Source organism: Panthera leo, chromosome E3, assembly GCF_018350215.1.
Source record: "Panthera leo isolate Ple1 chromosome E3, P.leo_Ple1_pat1.1, whole genome shotgun sequence".
Taxonomy (NCBI): Eukaryota; Metazoa; Chordata; class Mammalia; order Carnivora; family Felidae; genus Panthera; species Panthera leo.
In genome coordinates, this window is record NC_056694.1 from 31,844,477 (window position 1) to 31,863,387 (window position 18,911).

General features: G+C 54.0%; 1 protein-coding gene across 1 annotated transcript in view; it reads left to right on the plus strand.

Moving 5' to 3' along the window:
• Positions 1 to 18,911, plus strand: part of LOC122209464 — a 127,791-nt gene that overhangs the window by 78,078 nt on the left and 30,802 nt on the right. The window contains exons 40-43 of the mRNA XM_042921333.1: positions 6,246 to 6,554; positions 7,339 to 7,568; positions 7,644 to 7,805; positions 8,781 to 8,858. Coding sequence (XP_042777267.1) covers positions 6,246 to 6,554; positions 7,339 to 7,568; positions 7,644 to 7,805; positions 8,781 to 8,858 — 779 coding nt within the window. The remainder of the gene's footprint in view (positions 1 to 6,245; positions 6,555 to 7,338; positions 7,569 to 7,643; positions 7,806 to 8,780; positions 8,859 to 18,911) is intronic.

Genomic DNA, 18,911 nt, shown 5'->3' on the forward strand with positions numbered 1-18,911 from the left:
TGTCCTGCTTCTTTGTATGTGTAGCAACTTGAGATTGTATTCTGGACATTTTCAATGATATAGAGACATGAATTCTTTTTTATTTCTCTGAAGAGTGTTTTTGTTTGTGGGCTTTGTTTTTTTTTCTTACTATATTTTATTTTATTTTATTTTATTTTATTTTATTTTATTTTATTTTGTTTTATTTTGTTTTATTTTGTTTTGATTTGTTTTATTTTATTTTTTTAATGTTTATTTATTTTTGAGAGAGAGACAAAGAGTGAGTGGGGTAGGCACAGAGAGAGAGGGAGACAGTGAGTCTGAAGCAGGCTCCAGGTTCTGTGCCAATAGCTGAGAACTCATGTGGGGCTTGAAGTCATGAACCACGAGATCATGCCCTGAGCCGAAGTTGGACCCTCAACTGACTGAGCCACCACCCAGGCACCCCTGTTTTTTTCTTATTTTAGCTGACAGTTAAGTTGGGTAGATTCAGAACCCAAACTGTCTCCCCTCTGGTGGGATGCAGCTGAAATCAGTTCATTTCTCTTATTTTTGCTGGGCTGCTTGGGGTCTTTTCCGCTGTTGTGAAGTTCAGGGGATCAGCAAAGATAGGAAGTTTGCAGGTAGAATTTAGGGTTTCCCCTGGGTGGCTTCCTCCAGAATTTCCCACTTTACTTGCCATTTGTTGTTGCCGGTTGGACCTCTGTTCTCAGATTCCCTAATCACTTAGAGTGCAGATTGCTGTTCAAATGTTGTCCACCTTCATGGTGTTAGAGTGAAAACATACAGCCCGTTTAGTGCTGGTGATTTCCTCCAGTGCTAAGTCCCACCCACGGTCTGCCTATTTGTGGCTACTCTCCTGTCACTTTCAGATAACTGCTGTTTTTTCATTTTGCCCAGAGTTTGCAATTGTTACCTTGGGAGTGCTGGTCCGGTTAAGCTCCCCACCGTTAATAGAAATGATACTACTCATTTGTCTTTTATTTAAATGTTTATTTTATTTATTTATTTTGAGAGGGAGAGAGAGAGAGAGAGAGAGAGCGAGCGAGCATTGGCACAAGTAGGGGAGGGGTAGAGAGAGGGAGAGACAGAATCTCAAGCAGGCTCCACACTGTCAGCATACAGCCCAATACACAGTTTGATCTTAGGAGCTGTGAGATCATGACCTGAGCTGAAATTAAGAGTCAACTCTTGGGGCGCCTGGGTGGCTCAGTCGGTTGAGCACCCGATTTCAGCTCAGGTCATGGTCTCCCAGTTCATGGGTTCGAGCCCCACGTCAGGCTGTGTACTGACAATTCAGAGCCTAGAGCCTGCTTCGGATTCTGTGTTTCCTTCTTTCTCTCTGCCCCTCCCCCACTTGCACTTTCTCTCTCTGTCTCTCTCTGTTTCAAAAATAAATAAACATTAAAACAAATTTAAAAATTGGACTCTTAACCAGCTGTGCTACCCCGGAGCCCCATCATATATCTTTTTTTCTTTTTTTTAATGTATATTTTTGAGAGAGAGAGAGAGAGAGAGAGAGAGAGAGAGAGAGAGAGAGAGAGAGAACATGAGCGGGGGAAGGGCAGAGAGAGAGGGAAACACAGAATCTGAAGCGGGCTCCAGGCTTAGTTGTCAGCACAGAGCCTGACACAGAACTTGAACTCATGGACCGTGAGATCGTGACCTGAGCCGAAGTTAGACGGTTAACTGAGCCACCCATGTGCCCCATGGTGTGTCTTTTTGATGTGTTTCCATATTCTTTGAGCACTCCCTTCCTTTATGACCCAAAAGATGTTTGTCTCATTTTACATTTTCCCTCACGTGAAATAAGCCATTTCTCCAAGAATCCGTGGTTCCTTTTAATGCAAAATAATATGTAGAAACTAAGAGCTGGGTGCTAGGTGTGTTTATTCCTACTGAACTATCAGTCCTAGACTTTCTCAATGGACGTACCTGGAAAATAGACGTGTGCGCACGCGCACACACACACACACACACACACACACACACACACACATTTCTGTATCTTTCTACAGATAGGTAAGTTTAAAACCATTCATTCACATTGATGTCCTCAATTTCAATTTATCATCAAAAGGCTCATTCTCATGTTTTCCCTTTTCACCCTTCTCATCCTTTCTCCAACAGAAAGAAACCTGGCTCTAACCACCCACAGTGGATTACTCATTTGCTCAGCCCTACAATACACAGAAAGTAGTTTCAGAGTCACTAACCTGTACCTCTGTGAAAGGAAACCCTATTAACTAGAATTCAGTATTTGATGAGAATTTTTTTTTTTTTTTTGTCTTTGGCCTGAACATAATGTGGTTGGAGTTCATCCAAGTAATTATTGCAGGCCTAAATCCAACCACGGTGTTCACATGTTAGTTAGGGTTAATAATCCCCCTGCCACCCCCGTGTGATTCTGTTAATCATTTGAAATGCAGTGGGGTTCGCTGGTTCCTGTTTGTATTCCATTTTTAGGTTTCCCCTATCCTTATTGATTTTATGTGCTTGGTTTTTGATCGTGTGAAACATTAACAAGGTTCCCAAAGCCAGAATGACACAAAAAGGGACCCTTTGCCCAAACATCCTTGACCACAGCGCCCTAGCTGGACATCTGTCCAGGGCCCAGTGTTTCAGAACCTGATGATTCTGCCCTGACCCCTAAGACATGGGTGCCATTCTCTAGTCTGGTAGTAACATTAGCACCGACCCCCCTAATCCCAAATTGGCTAAATGGGCCCAAACCAAATTTCATAATAAAATGACATAGGTCGAAACAATTTTTAAACACATGGGTCGCCTGGGTGGCTCAGTTGGTTAAGCGTCCGACTCTGGCTCAGGTCATGATCTCACGGTTGATGAGTTTGATCCCTGCATCGGGCTCTGTGCTGACAGCTCAGAGCCTGGAGCCTGCTTTGGATCTGTGTCTCCCTGTCTCTGCGCCCCTCCCCTGCTCGCAGTCTATCTCTGTCTCTGTCTGTCTGTCTCAAAAATAAACATAAAATTAAAAAAAAATTTTTAAACACAATCAAATAAAACATGTCCCAGAGAACTACTTGTGTTGAGTTTACTTTGAGTTACACTGATGATCTCTCCATTTCTTAACATGTAACACGTGTTACTTCATTTTTGAAGGCAACTATTGACAGAAAATTTCTTGGAGTGTAATTTACATATAGGGGAAAACCTTTTACGTTTTGTTAAGCTCACAAAGTTATGTACCTCCCAACACAGTCTGGGTACAGGACAGTTAACATCTTCCCTCAAAGGTCCACTGTGGTCAGCCTCTTCCCTAACCATCCCCCCACCCCTACCCCGGCAACCCCTGAGCTGTGGTCTGTCCCTTATAGCCTTGGCTTTTGTATAATGTGACATGAATTGAAACAGTATGTGAACTGTTGAGTATGGCGTCTTCCGCCCAACATGATGTGGTCGAAATTCATCCAAGTTGTTGCACGAATCAGCACTTTATTCCTTTTCTTTGCTGAGTAGTATTCCATGGTGCTGATATCCAGCAGATTATCTGTTCACAGTTGAAGGGCATTTGGATTGGTTTCAGTATTGTCCAATTTTTTTTTTTTGGATTTTCCAATTATGAATAAAGCCACTATAATCATTGGCCTACAGGTTTTTGAGGGACCATATGGTTTCATTTGTCTTGAGCGGGCTTGCTGGATTGTAAGGCAAGTACGTGTCGAACTCTGGAGGAAAATGCCGGACCGCTTCCAGCGTGGGTGTACCATTTCACGTTCCCGCCAGCGCTGTGACGGTCCTAGCTGCTCTGTGTCCTTGCTTTTGCAGTTGGTGTCGCACATTTTTGGTTTGGGGGTTTTCAGTATTGATTGGTGATGGAATCTCATTGTGGTTTAAATTGGCGTTTTCTGGGGGAATCTGGGTAGCTCAGTTGGTTGAGCATCTGACTCTTGATCCCAGCTCAGGTCATAATCCCAGGGTCGTGGGATTGAGCCCCATGTTGGGCTCTGCACTGAGCGTGGAGCCTGCTTGGGACTCTCTTACTCTCTTTTTCCACCCCTCTCCCCTGCTCATGCCCGCACACGTTCTTTCTCTTTCTCCCTCAAATTGAAAAATAAATAAATAAATAAATAAATAAATAAATAAATAAATAAATAAATTTGCATTTTCCTAAGTACTGATTTTGTTGAACATCTTGTCATAGGTTTATACACTACTTAGGAATTTTTGTGAGCGAAGTGTCTATTTAAACCTTTGGTCCATTTCAAACACTGAGTTGTTGGGGCGCCTGGGTGGCTAAGTCACTTAAGTGTCTGACTTTGGCTCAGGTCATGATCTCACAACTGGTGGGTTCAAGCCCCACTGTGCTGACAGCTCAGAGCCTGGAGCCTGCTTTGAATTCTGTATCTCCCTCTCTCTCTCTCTGCCCCTTCCCCACCTAAACTCTGTCTGTCTCTTAAATTTTTTTGAAATTGAGTTGTTTTCTTGAATTCCCAAATTGAATTTGGAGTTATTTACACAAGTCCTGTGTAAGATGTGTGTTTTGAAAATAACTTCTCCCAGTCTGTGGCTTGCTTTTTCATTCTTTGATTCATTAATTCTTGTCTTTTAAAGAGCACAAGTTTTGGGGCGCCTGGGTGGCTCAGTCGGTTGGGCGGCCGACTTCGGCTCAGGTCATGATCTTGCAGTCCGCGAGTTCAAGCCCCGAGTCAGGTTCTGTGCTGACAGCTCAGAGCCTGGAGCCTGTTTCAGATTCTGTGTCTCCCTCTCTCTGACCCTCCCCCGTTCATGCTCTGTCTCTCTCTGTCTCAAAAATAAATAAATGTTAAAAAAAATTTTTTTAATAAAAAAAAAATAAAGAGCACAAGTTTTGAATTTTGATCAATTCCAGTTGATTATTTTTTTTTCTTTTATGGATAATGCTTTTGTGGTTGTGTTCAAAATCTTTATTTACTAAACCTGAAGCCATATCATTTTTATTTGTTCTTAGAAGCTTTATGGTTTTAGTGTTTAAATTCAGGTTTGTGGTTAATTTTGAATTAATTTGTGTATGTGATCAGGTAAGGGTTGAGGTAGTTTTTTACTTGTGGATTTTCAGTCATTTCACATTTATTAAAAAGACCATCCTGGGGTGCCTAGGTGGCTCAGTCGATTGAACTTCCAATGCTTGATTTTGCCTCAGGTCATGATCCTGGGATCGTGAGGTCGAGCCCCACATCAGGCTCTGTGCCAGGCGTGGAGCCTGCTTGGTATTCTCTCTTTCCCTCTATCCCTCCTCCACTCATGCGTGCCCCCTCTCTCTCTCTTTCTCTCTTTCTCTATAAAGAATAAATAAAAAAATAAAAAGATCATCCTTTCTCTGTTGAATTAGCTTTGTACCTTTGTTGAAAATCAATCCACTCTGTGTGGGGGTCCATTCCTGTCTCATCAACAATATTTCATTATATCTTCATCATAATCTAGTGAAGTTTTACTCTGGTTATCCATGATTAACTGGTTAATACCCTGTAGGATATGGTAACATAGGACCCTACAACATAAGGAATTTATGAGCATAATAGGCAGTTTATGTCAGAAAGTTCTGTCTGTGTGGAAAATGTTGTGTACTCTGTAATCTGATTGAGATTTGCATGAGCTCTCTGTCTGGAAGCACAGAACAGGGGTGTTTAAACCAGCCCAGGGGTGAAGAAGGGCCTCCTTCCTGGAGGTGGTAACGTGTGAGTCCAACTTTGAATGACGGGAGGGGAGGTGTTATGGGCATTTGGACAATGAAACTGGGCGGGGGCAGTAGATGTAAATGGTTCTGATAACAGCAAGATTCCCCTCTTGTGTGAGTTATATATGGGCACGGACTGGCCCAAAGGTGTGGAGTCTTTTCTGGATGGAAGAGATCTCCGAGCAGTTTTTCTATCCCTGGAATTCAAGGTTGGATCCCTCAAGCCTTGCTGGATCTCAGTTTTGTTGTGTCTAGAATGGGGCTGTTCTTTCACTGTGGTCTGTGGTTCTGTAGAACAGGAATTGAGCACTGGTATTAACTGACGTCCCTTATTAGGTATGTTTGTTTGTTTCTCTTTGTTTTTGCCAAAGCCCTTTTGTTTGTGAATTAGCTCGTAGCTTGCTTGGTCCTCAGAGCCTCCTGGGAGGGAGCTGTTCTAATTTGGTCCGTTTCCCAGATGTTCCCCCTGTGGCAAGAGTTAGAATTACATCATGGATCTAGGAACTTGTTCTACCCCGGGATTCTCTTCCCTCCTGCCCAGAGCAGCCCAGTCCCCTGCTCTGTGCAACTTCTCTGCCATCCTCTACAGGTACCATCAGGGTCACTGCTGACTCAGCTGTGCTGGGTTTCCTCCTGCGGGACAAGCATGAGAACGCAGGGAACAGAACCAGCATGCACAGCGTCACCTGCATCCTCGCCCAGAACGGCACCCGCGCCTTGCCAAGAGAGCTCTGGCTGAGAGGGCGGCTGCAGGCCCAGACGGGGAGCCTGGGGGGCCAGGCCAACCTCCGTGCCGATGCAGCCAGCCTGGCTCTGGGTGGGGTCTGCGCCTGGGGCCCTGGGCATGGCCGGCTCTCGGGCAGCCTGAGTCACAACATCAGCACCCTGAGTGAAGCAGGTAGGAGGGGTGGACAGGGCCAGATGCCTCCCTCCCTCCCCAGAGACGTCCAGGTCCTGAAGCCAAGGGGTAGGAGACAGAATGGAGCCTCTAGTCCCCACATCCACCTTCCAGCTGTATTTCCTTCCCCTGCCAGCTTCTCCCAGTGCTGCTGTCTTCCTTGGGCTGTGTGTTATTCACCCAGAACACACAGTGCAGGGACATCAGTTGCTACTGAGTATTGACGTCCTTCCCATTCCGGTGGCCCTTCCCCCAGGACTGCCCATCCCACCACCTCCCCTCCAGCTTCTCCGTGTTGAAAGCTGGTCTAGTGGGGCCTCAAGGATGTGCTCCTGTACCACAGTTAGGAAATAGGACACCCCCAGCTCTAGCTTCTTGGGGACACTTGAGTAAGGCCTAGAGGGGCTCAGAGTGTGGCAGCTAGGGGAGAATGAGAGATCAGACCCCCTCTGTTCTCCTCCTGCTTTCTGAGAGCCAGTCCCTGTCCCTGAAGGGTTGGAAGTGTGAAGGGGACACCAGGCCTGTCACTTGCTGAGTGTGGCAGAGGTGTTCCCTGGTGAAATCACCACTTGTATGGATCAGAAAGTGTTGAATGTTGACACTTTCATATGGTTCCACCTGGTATGTTGGGGGAAGTGGGACCTGAGAGGCCCGAGGTTGCCCCAGGGCCTGGGGACGCTGCAGACAGAAGCTGGGCTGACGGCAGCCCACTCCCTTACCCCCTTCGGGCTCCTGTGGAGGGTAGACTGGGCTCAGTCATCTCTGTGGTTCCTTCCGCCTCCAGGACTCCCCTCGGAGGCGGAAATGGTCCTGTCACACACCCACGTGGCTTCCAACCTCTCCACGAGCTTTATGGTGCGGAGTGCACGGGCCCAGCTGGACACAGCGCTTGGCCTGGACGGCCTGGCCCCCGGCGTCCCGGGTCACCTGCTCCGCGCCAGCCTGGCCCACACGGTGCCCGGCCTCAGGCGCTGGGGCCTCCCGTTCTCCGTGGATGGCCGCGGACACTCCCAGGTGGGTGGGGGGCTGGGCACGGGGGCCCCGGGGGTAGCGGGTCCCAGGGACACACACGGCTTCGCTTCTGCCCAGAGCGCGGGACACCCTGTGGCGGCTGGGCTGACGGCGAGTGTGGACGGCGAGCAGCTCCATGTGGCCCTGGAGGTGAGGCGACAGCCTGGCCACGGGGGCCTGGTCCTCGAGCTGCACCATGGCCTCTCGGCGCTCCTGGGCACCGTGCCCACGTGGCTCCAGGTGAGCGACCGGCCCGAGGGCGCATCCCAGCCGCCTTGCCTCGCCCACTTCTTAGGTCACCCGCGGGACTCCTGCCACCTGCCGGGCCCCTACCCGGATCCCGCCCCGCCGCCCCGCCCCTGCCACCTTGGCCCCTCCTCTCGCCCCCCCCCCCATCTTCCCTCCCAGCAACTCCGCATTCTCCCTTCCGTCCGCCACACCCTGTGTTGAACTCTTCCTCTCCTGTCCACCCGTCCTCTCCTCCACCTGTCCTGTGGTCCTGTCGACCCCCGGGCGCCCCCACCGTAATTGGAAGTACCCCAATTGAGGGAGCCACGTTGGAGGCACTCTGGTCCCCTCTAGTAAAGTTCCACCCGCCCACACCCTGGCCACCAGCGAGTCTTTTGGCCGTGCACCTGCCCCTCCAGGAAAGACCTTGAACACTGAAGAAGGGGCAGCAAACGTAGCTGGCCTCTGCGTTATTCTCAAGGATGAGAAGCAGGAAGCCTCGTCTGTGGCGGCACAGGGGTGGCTAAACCATCTACAGAGTGCGGGAGGTGGGGCCGGTGATCAGGGCGAGTGGCTAAAGCCACACTGTTTCCTCACCTCCCCTTTGTGTGACTTGGGGCAACTCGCTTACTCTCTGTGCCTCAGTGTCCTAATCTGCACAGTGGGACTGCTGACCATTCCCACCTCTTGTGGTTTCCTTGAGGACCGGATGAGGAACCAGGTAGAACCTGGCACACGGAGGCCGTGTGAGGACCTGAGCTCTGGTTCCTTTGGTTTAATGATGATGCTGTGGGGTAGGGCCGGGTTTCTGCACAAACCTCTCTATCGGGGTTATTTTCCCAGAGAGGCTTCCGTGAAGGGCGATGGGGTTGGGCTGGATCTCTGTGCTCCATCTGGGGCCCGCGTTGGGTAAAGACGACTCCGGTTGCCATCTTCCGGGCAGCGGCTGTCGGCGTGCTCCCCTCCCGACCCTGCTGGTCTCTGCAGGTCAACTGTAGTGGAGACGCCTCGCCTGCCCAGCTGTCAGGGCTCTGCTGGGGGGACTTTGCCCAGCAGCCTCTGGAGGTACCTGGGTCTCTGTCGTTTGCCGGGTAGTGGTGGCAGAGGGTGGTCTGCATCCGGGGGGCTGGCACTGTCTGAGCACTGAGGACTGCCCACAGCATGGCCCAGGGGCCTGTGGCCACTGCCAGGCTGACCCACATGGTCCCCTCCTCTGAGCCCTCCATGTCCCCCACAATGCACAGCTGGACTGGGGCACAGCCGGACTGGGGCACAGCCCAGCTTAGGTGGCTCCAAGCTCTCCTGGGCTGGGGCACGGGTGGACGGTGGGTCCTCTCTGTCGCAGGCACATTGTGGCAGGGAGCCCTGAGCCACAGGGCCCTATGTTCCTGGACCCAGGGTGAACTGGATGCAACCAGGGGGCTGCCTGCAGACCTGGTCAGTGCTGCCCTGTGGGCCCCCGAGTGGGCAGCTGGTAGCCTGGCCTGGCTGAGCTCCGTGCCTGCTGGCAGGGGAGGGGTGGGTGTGTAGCCCCAAGGACTGTCTGGGGGAGGAGGACAGAGGTGTTTCTGCTCCCGAGGCCCGCCACCACGGCCTGGCTGCGTGCTGGCATATTCCCACAGGAGCTGGTCACTTTGCCAAGGTCACACAGCGGCCTGGGTGGCGAGAGGGTTAACTAAGGGAATAAGGGGTCAGGACTGAAGGGGTCTGAACAGGCTGGACAGATGGGCTGCCTTCCCTACTCTGTGTCATGGGGAGGGGGACATCAGGGACCCTGAAATGCTCTTAGAGGCCAAACTTGATGACTCCATGGGTGGCCATTTTCAGCTGTTAGAAGCACTTTGCAGGAGTAGAGCCTGTTAGCTAGGGATGGGGGTGGCCCAGGGGATGGGGGTTCCCTGATCCCCCAGGCCAGGCAGAGGGTGAACCACCGCTTGGTGGGGTATTGTAGGGACACCTGCTGGGCCTCTCCTTGCCTTTCTTGGGGGTAGGATCTGGCTGTGTTGTCTTTGAACGGCTCCCTCCTGGTCCACACCCGCACGGCCAGTCTGGCGGCTCAGATATCTTCTGGGGACACCTTCGCCCGGGCCCACGTCCACACAGCCTGCGGCCACCGCCATATCCATCTGGACACCGGCCTCCAGCACGCATGGCCTCCACTTGAGGCTCTGGGGGTTGCCCCCGACAACCACATTCAAGTGTCCGTGGCGGGAGACGAACCCATCGGGGCCGGGCTGGCAGTGGCCCTGGGCCAGTGCGCCCTGACTGCCCGTGGGGACATCAGCCCCGAGGCCAACACCACACACACCAACTGGACCCTGTCACTGGTGAATCGCTGCCCCTTGCTGGAGGTAAGCCACCTCTCCATCTGTCAGTGCGGGGCCCTGGCGGGGCTCCCACCTCCCTCCATAAATTATTAGCTGCTTACTGTCTGCCCGGCTCTGCCCTCAGCCTAAGAAATTTCCGTCTTTTTGCCATTGTCCTCTGCCTTTGGGGTTTCATGGACTACAAAGGTTTGAGCCAAAAAATGGGGCCCAAAATGAGTTGTCTCCCCTTTCACAAAGGGCCCTACTGATTGCCTTTCTGGGGCTGGAGTTGATTCTTTTCTCATGAGCTCACTTATCCTACCCCTAGGTTTAAGGGTCTGAGAGTAATCATAAGAATATTAAGAAATAACAGACGAAGTTGATTGAGCATTGTGTGCTGAGTGCTCCTTAAATCCTCACCCCCACCAGGAAGGGCCGCTTGTATCCCTAGTCCCAGGCTCTGGGGCCCAGAGAAGAATGAGCCCAGTTACTCTCCTCTCGTTCCCATCTTGGGTCGGTGCCCCCGTGTGGGGCATGTTGTCTGCCCCAATGGAACACGTTACTGAGGCCCTCTGCCCTCCAGCCAGCGATCAGTGATGCTGATGCTGAATTTCCAATAGCCAGGCTTTCCGGGCGCCTGGCTCTGGCCAGCAACTCACAAGTATTAACTCATTTACATTCAGAGATGGGTAAACCGAGGTTCCAAGTTCGGAAAGATGGAGCCATTGGTGGAGCCGGAACTCAAGCCCATGTCCGTCGATGGGGTACACAGGGTATCGGTCACTTGGCAGGGGGAGGTGCTGGTGGACTTGAGGCCGTAGGGTCAACGCTGCCCTTTCCCACCCAGGCCCATCGCCAGCTCCCCCGTCTGGGCTTCTGAAGCTGCCCTTAAGTCCAGCCACTTCCCCATATTTCCAGGCAACAGGCCTCCCACAGGCCCTGCACGCTGATGGCAGCCTGAGCTGGAGCCCTTGTGAGGTCAATCTGGCCTCAAGCCTTCGAAGTGACCCTGGAGACGCCCACCTGCTGCTGGCCCTCACCTGCGGGCCCCAGACCTTGGTCGTCGGGCGCCTGGCCCACTCCCTGCCCCTGCTGGGCCGCCTGGGTCTGCCACCCAGCAGCGCCATCAGCCTGGCCGCCCAGCCCCGGCCCCCTGCCCACAGCTCCCTGGCCCTCCAGCTGGGGCCGTGCCGGCTGCAGGGCTCACTGGAGCAGCACACGGAGAACCAGAGCACGTGGACGCTGGCCGCCGAGCCGGGCTGCCCGCTGCTGGAGGTGCGTATGGCGGGCCCACGAGGTGACTGGAGGGACCTCCGGACCCCCTGTCGGCGTGAGGCGTGAGCCTGGCTGGCTTCATGCCCCGGGAGCCTCCCAAGACCCCAGCCACTATTTCCCAGATGCTCTCTCTGACCCTTGGTTCCTCTTTAATCTCACCTTCCCCCTCGACAGATGGGGAGATCAAGGCACAGGGTGGGGGGACTCACTCAGCGCTGTGCGACAGAAGGGCCACCGACTTGGAATTGATCAATTTGTCTTTTTTAGTGAAATTCTGAGTGCAGGAAGGAAATGGGGGGGCGCTCCCCTTAGCTAACAGTGGGGACAGGCACATCTTGGTTTCATAACCTGTTAGAGGCCACCGGCTGGGCATTCTCTGGGCCAGGAGATGATGTGAGAATGATCCTATGATATTTGGGGGAGGGGAGCCCGACTCTCAGGAAAGGGAGATGCTGAGTCAGGACTGGCCTCCTTGTCTGCGGGGGGCAGGCCCCTCTGCCTGTCTCCTTGTCTCTTACCTCCCGATGGAGCTTCCTGGGCGTAGGGATGGGGTCCAGTCCTCTCAGCATCCCTGTCTGTCTATGCTCTGTCTCTGTTAATCGAGTTGCCCACGACGGAGAGGCTGAAGCATCATGGGAACCAGCAGGCCCAGCCCTTGAACTCTGGGATGATGAAAGAGTTCTGTCCTTCGTTTCCAGAACAGTAGCCAGTCGCTGCAGGCCCTGAGCACTTCACCTGTGCTCACCAGTATGACCGAGAAACTAAATTTCTCCTTTTACTTCATATTAATTTGAATGGAAGCAGCCCCATGCGGCTAATGACTATCCTATTAGACCGGCCTAAAGACAGACCCCTTGCAAACCTCAGTGCTGTTACGTACCAGCTGTATGATCCCGGGCGTGTGCTCTGCCTCCGAGCCTCAGTTTCCCCGTCTGTCATTTGGGGATAGTGACTACCCAACTCAGGGCTGGGAATAGATGAAAAGAGGCTGTCCTTGGGGAGCACGTAGCACCAGGCTAGTTGTGAACTAAGTTTCTCCAGTGGATACTTGTCTGTTGTGATTTTGCTGTTGCTGGAATGGGGGACGCGGGAAGCACGGGTTGGTCAGACTCCCCCCTGACATGGGACCTCCCTCTGACCCCCTCTGGTCTGGCAGGGCCTGGGCCTCCCAGCCCGGACACAGCTCAGCGGCTCTCTGCGCGCTGCAGATGGGGAAGCAGACGTATCGGGGTCCCTCGCGTCGGCCGGCCACACTGCCTCCCTGACCTTGGTGGCCGCCTTGCACCGGTCCGAGGCCACGCTCCGAGTGAAGCTGAGTCACACGCTGCCTGCGCTGCGGGCTGTCCCCCCAGAGGCCCTGCTGACCGCCCAGCTTGGGTGGGAGTCCGGGAGTCGGCTGGATCTGCGGCTGCGGGAGGGGACCTGTGAGCTGCAGGGCAGTGGGGAGCTGCACCTGGGCCCCAGGCTGCAGTGGCAGGTGCTGGTCCAGAGCTCCTGCGAGGCCCTGCAGGTAGGTGGCGCTGCGGCGTGGGAGGAGTGGGCCCCAGGGTCACGGGGGGTGGGGCAGGGGCTGCCTCCCCCCCTCCTCCCCTTCCCCCGCCCCCCACCTGCCAAACAAGGGAGAGGAAATGAATCCCAGAGGGAGGGACTCATCAAATACTTGTCGAGCCCACTCTGTGCCCTGGAAATGTGGCCACACACCCAGAAGAGGTAAATGCCTACCTGGGGAGACAGGCAGTCCCCAGCCTACACGAGCGAATTACAGAGTATATTACTTAGTGATAAGGGCTACAGAGAGGCAGAAAGTGGCAACGGGGGAGTGGAGGACGACAGGACACATACTGCAGTTTGGGCAAGGTCGGCCCCGAAGACCAGATGACTTTTGAGCACAGACTTAAAGGAGAAGAAGGAGGAGCCATGTGGATATCTGGGGAATGAGTGTTCTAGGCATGGCCAGTGCAAAGGCCCTGAGGCAGAGCCAGAGAGGAAAGGGCATTTGCTAGGACCAGGGTCAGCAAACCATTTCTCTGGAAGTCCAGACAGTAAATATCTTCACCTTTGCTGGCTGTGCTGCCTCTGTAGCAACCACTCAGCCTTGTGGTTGTCACACAAAACACCATAGAACATATATATACAAGCGGGCGCGACTGTATTCCAATAAAGCTTTATTTACAGTAGCAAGTTGTGGGCTAGATATGCCCCATGGGCCACGTAGTGTGCTGACTCCTGTTTTATAAAAAGTACGCTCAGATTCAGGATCCTTTGTAGAGGCTGTGAGAGGACTGGGTGGGGGTCTGGGTGTGTGAGAGAGGGGGTCGGGGAGCAGGGTGCCTCCTGTGCTTGTGTCCTGTGTGACAAGAGCTCTGGGGCTACTGTTTCCTATGATGGGGAGCACAGTGGGAGGAGTCCCTGACAGTCACATCTTGGACGTATTGAATTTGATGGAGTTGTTGGACACCCAAGTGAAGATATTGGGCACAGCTCTTGGAGTCAGGAGGTTGGCTCTGGTCTGGACTGGAGGTCCGTGGCTCTCGGTGGTCCCACTGAAGGCCACAAGACTGACTCAGGTGGCCGTGGGGAGGGTGTAGAAGGAGCCGTAGCATAAGAAGCAGCCACGGGTGCCGCAAACAAGCCAGCGGGGAGGAGAAACCCAAGGGGAAGGGGTCCCAGGGGCCTGGGAGGAAGACCTTCCCAAGAGGAGGGAGGGGTTGACAGGGCCCAATGCCTGTCTGGCCAGGGCGTGTCAAGGCCCATGCTGGGGAGGCCACCTTTGATGTCAGGAAGCACCAGACTGAATCGTGGCTCTGTGCCCTTGTCTCTGGGTGGCCTTGAGCAAATCATGGCTCCTCTCTGAGCCTCAGTTTTATCAAAATGGGGTTAAAGACCCCTGCTCTCAGGATCAGATAAAACAGCAGACATTGGCTGCCCAGCCCTGCCCGGGGCACAGTGCAGGCCCGGGGAATGGCAGTGTCTTTTTCTGCCATGCGCTAGGGTGAGGAGCCCAGAAACACTCTGTGTTCCTGCTTGCAGCCAGTTTTCTGGAAGGTTCCTCTGTCAGGAGCAGATGTTTGGGTCCACGTGGGAGGATGGCAAGGGGAAGAGGGGGAGAGCTGCTGAAAAGTCAGTTCTCCAGCTCCTGTGGTTGCCAGACTCTTGGGCAGGTTGACTTGTAAGACTTGGTTCCGTTGGCTGCAAAAAGATAGGATCCCTGGTGGTTTGGGGAGGAGGGAGGCCCGAGAGAGAAGTTCATCAGATGGCCGAGAGCTACAGACCTGGGACCTGTGAGACGTGTCTGCAGCCATAGGACCTTTGAGAACTTGATCAAAGTCACAAACCCTCTCCTAGGAAGGAGTTCCCACCCCATTTTGCAGCCGGTTCGTGGGAGAGGCATTAGGACTCCCGATGCCTGCTTTGAGCCGTGTCTTGGTGAAGAGCCCTGCTTCTGTGTCTCTTTAAACCCCTCCAGGCCCTGGGGGTCCTGGGCCGAGTCAACAGCTCCGGCTACGTCGAAGTGAGCTCTGTGGCTGCGGACGCCCAGGCGCTGGTCGCAGTGGACAACAGCACTTTGCGGGCGCTGCTCATCTTCAAGACTGCCGAGGTGAGGGCACGGGGATAGTGGGTGCCTGGGGCGGCCTGGGAAGGGGTCCTGGGGCCCGAGGAGAAGCACCGGCCACCCTCCTAGCTCCAAAGAGGCCCCAGGGGATGAGAGCATCAGGACCCATAATTGGAGGAAAGCCTTCAGTTCCCCTGGCCTCGTGGCCCCCCACTTTTCTCTTGCTTGTTTGCTTTAAAAAAGACTTTTGGGGCACTCGGGTGGCTCAGTCAGTGAAGTGGCTTGACTCTTGTGGTTCAGGTCGTGATCTCACGGTTCATGAGTTCAAGCCCCGCATCGGGCTCTGTGCTGATAGTGTAGAGCCTGCTTGGGATTCTCTCTCTCTCTCTCTCTCTCTCTCTCTCTCTCTCTCTCTGCCCCTCCCCTTCTCGCACACTCTCTCACTTCCTCTCTCTCTCAAATTAACTTAATAAATAAATTTTTCACAAGTTTTCTTGAAGTACAACATAAGTACTGTAGGAAAGCCCAGAGATGAAAATGCTCAGCTTGGTGAAGTTTTCACAAACCAACCACCACCTACCTCGAAGCACAGAATGTGAGTAGAGCCCAGAAGCCGCCTTTGGCCCCATTCCTCTTACCTGCCACCAAGAGTCCCCACAAACATGAGTTCTTGAATGTCACATCTGCGGAAGCACACACATGTTCCTCTTCACGTCCGCCCCTTTGGTTCAACGTTAAGCTTGTGAGATTCGCCCATGCTGCACTCGTTGATTTTTTCCTTTTTCACTGCTCGATAGTATTCCCTGCTGCGCACACATCACGATTCATCCGTCCGTCCTACTGGTTAGCTTTTGGGTGGTGTCCTCTTTTGACTGACCATCGTATCCATCAATCATGTCCTTATTTTTATTTTGTCTTAAATTTTTTTTTATTGTGGTAACATTTACATAAATTGTACCATCTTGGGGCACTTGGGTGGCTCAGTGACTTGGGCATCTGACTTCAGCTTAAGTCATGAGCTCACAGTTTGTGGGTTCGAGCCCCACATTGGGCTCTATGCCGACAGCTCAGAGCCTGGAGCCTGTTTCAGGTTCTGTGTTTCTCTCTGTCCCTTCCCCACGCTCACACACTCTCAAAGATAAGTGAATAAACATTAAAAAAATTTTTTTTAATTTATCTTCTTAACCATTTTTAAGTACACATTTCAGTGATTTTCAAAACACTCACACTGTTGCCAACCTGTCTCTATTACACACGAACTCCCTGCCAGCCCCTGGCAACATACTTTCTGTCTCTGAGGACCCCACCTACCTCGTCTAGGTGGAATCATACAGTACGTCTCTTTGTGACCGGCTCTTTTCACTGAGCATCATGTTCTCAGGGTTCATCCATGTTATTGAAGGTGACAGAATGCCCTTCCTCTGTTGAGTGCCTGGGTGGCTCAGTCCGATAAGCGTCCGACTCCTGATCTCGGCTCAGGTCACAATCTTACACTTCTTGAGATCGAGCCCCGCGTCAAGCTCTGCACTCTCAATGCAGAGCCTGCGTGGAATTCTCTCTCTCTCTCTCTCTCTCTCTCTCTCTCTCTCTCTCTCTCCCCCCCCCTGCTTGCTTGCTTTCTCTCTCTCTCAAAATAAATAAGCTTAAAAAAGAAAAACAGAATTCCCTTCCTTTCTAAGGCTAAGTAATTACCCCATGGTGTGGATAGACCACGTTTTGTCTGTCCTTCATCCGTCAGCTGACCCTCGGTTTGGTCCCACCCTTTGGCTGATGTGCATCTGCTACCGTGAATGTGGATGTGCAAGTGTCCTTTCAAGGCCCTGCTTTCTGTCCTTACGGACGCGAGTGTCCAATTTTGGCCTCTTACGGACAGTGCTGCTTCACGCACACTCGTGCTTGTGTTTTGGTGAGCACGCACGGGGTGGAATTGGCAGACCGCGGGCTGTGTGCCGGTAAAATCACCTGTTGGGTTGCCGTGCGAACCAGCTGGCCTTCCCAGAGCTCCCGGGGAGAGCCGCTAACCGCTCCTCAACTTAAAAGTCCGTGCTGTCCTCAGCCCGGGCACGTTGTGTGCGCTCACCCATGTGAGCAGCTCCCTCGCCGGTCCTCCAGTGAGCACCATTCTGGATGTCTTGGGAGTTTTCCTTCGGGCCCCTGATGTTTTTTCTTTCTGCTGCATCCCAGCCTGCAAGGCGTGTCCTTCCCAAACATCCTGCGGGTCCTTCCCTGTGCCTCGCAGAAGCCCTTTCTCTCTCAGGTTCCTCTCCTGGGTCCACCCCTCGCCCCGGGATTTTTTTTTTCTTGCCACTTACTTTATGTCAGGCATCCCAGATGTACAGGCTGCTTTTGGTGTAAATCCCCCCAACTTTTTCTACGGTGCCCCGGCCACCAGGGAGGGGGGACAGAAGAGGCTTGGTGTAACGTTGGAGTGGTTTGTTCCCCCCCCACATCCCCCCCCCCACCCTTGAGAGAGTCTGGCCACCTCCCAGGCGGCGAGTCTCTTTCCCTTGCTCTGCTGCAGAACCAGCGGGAGGTGGAGGTTTCGCTCACGCACGACCTGCCCCAGCCCCGCCCCTCGGGTCTCCCAGCCCACGTCCTGCTGCAGCTGGCCACCGAGAGGCAGGGGCCCCGCTACAGAGGCACCCTGAAGGTCGGAGTGGACGGCAGACAGGTGTGGGGCTCTGCTGGCGGGGCCTCCGAGAGCTGGCGGCTGGAAGGGGGGGGTGGGGACAGCCCGGCGCGGTGGCCCAGCTCACAGCCGTCCATGCCGACAGGTGTCCGAGGAGCTGACGTTCACTCGGCAGCCAGAGCGCATCTCCCTGGAGTATACCCTCCAGCACGACGTCCCCATGCTGCGGACGCTGCGGGTTGAGGACACGCTGGGCCTGCGGGTAAGCCTCGGTGCTCGTGGAAACCCACGGCCGTGTGCCCTCCTTCATTCAGCAAATGTCCTTGGACGTGTGGTGGAGGACAGGGGTGTGGAATAGACTCAGACTTCCCTCCGAGTCTCGGTCTTCTCATCTGGGAAGTGGGGATAGCCCCCTCTTCCCTAGCCCAGCCGCAGCCCCGGGACCATTACCCATTCTCGTTTTCCAAAGCCTCCCTGGGACATGCGCTTGTCCTTGACCCCCTTGTTACCCGTGTCCGCTCGCACTGCCCGGGGGGGCTGGCCCGGTGTCTCACGTCAGTGCTGTCTCTCAGTCTCTCTCCCTCCTCTGGATTCACCTGCGTGTGTAGCTTCACTTGGCGGCCGGGCGGGCACCGCCCGCCCCTCCCGTTTGCCCCTCTCGGCCAGCGGCCCCTTGTTCCTTGACCAGCGGCGGTCAGACCCTTGGTGTCATCCTTCATCCCCTGCCACTCACATACCAGACGCACCTCTCACGGGAACTGCCAGCGTATCCCCCCCAGTATACCCAGAGCCCGACCCCTTCTCCCCACCTCCAGCTTTGTCACCTGCTCCAGGCCCCCTCAGGTCACACCTGGGTTCTAGCCACCTAGCTGGGCTCCCTGCTCCCACCATGGCCCCCGTGGTCTCCACCTAGAGCCCTTCTAAGTCAGACACCAGCCCGGCGCCAGAAAGCTTCGTGCCAGGATCTGGCCTGTCCCCTCTCTGGGCTCACCCGCTATGGCTGCCCTCGCGGACTTTCTTCAGGCCACGCTGTCCGCGCCCTGTACTCAAACTGGCAGGTCCTCCTTCCCTTCCGTGCCCCCTGCCCGCCTCTGGCTTCCCCGGGTCTTTGTGCACATGTCCTTTCTCCAGCCTTCCCTGCACAGACCTGCTCTGGTCGATGTCACCCCCACCCTGGCTGCGTAGACCCTCCCTGGTCGACGTCACCTCCCCGCGTAGACCACGTGGGTCCACGTCACCCCCCTTTCCCTCCCCGCGTAGACCTGCTCTGATCGATGTCAAACCCCCCCCCCCCCCCCCGCCGGGCGTAGACCCACGCGGGTTGACGTCACCCCCCCACCCTCCCTGCATAGACC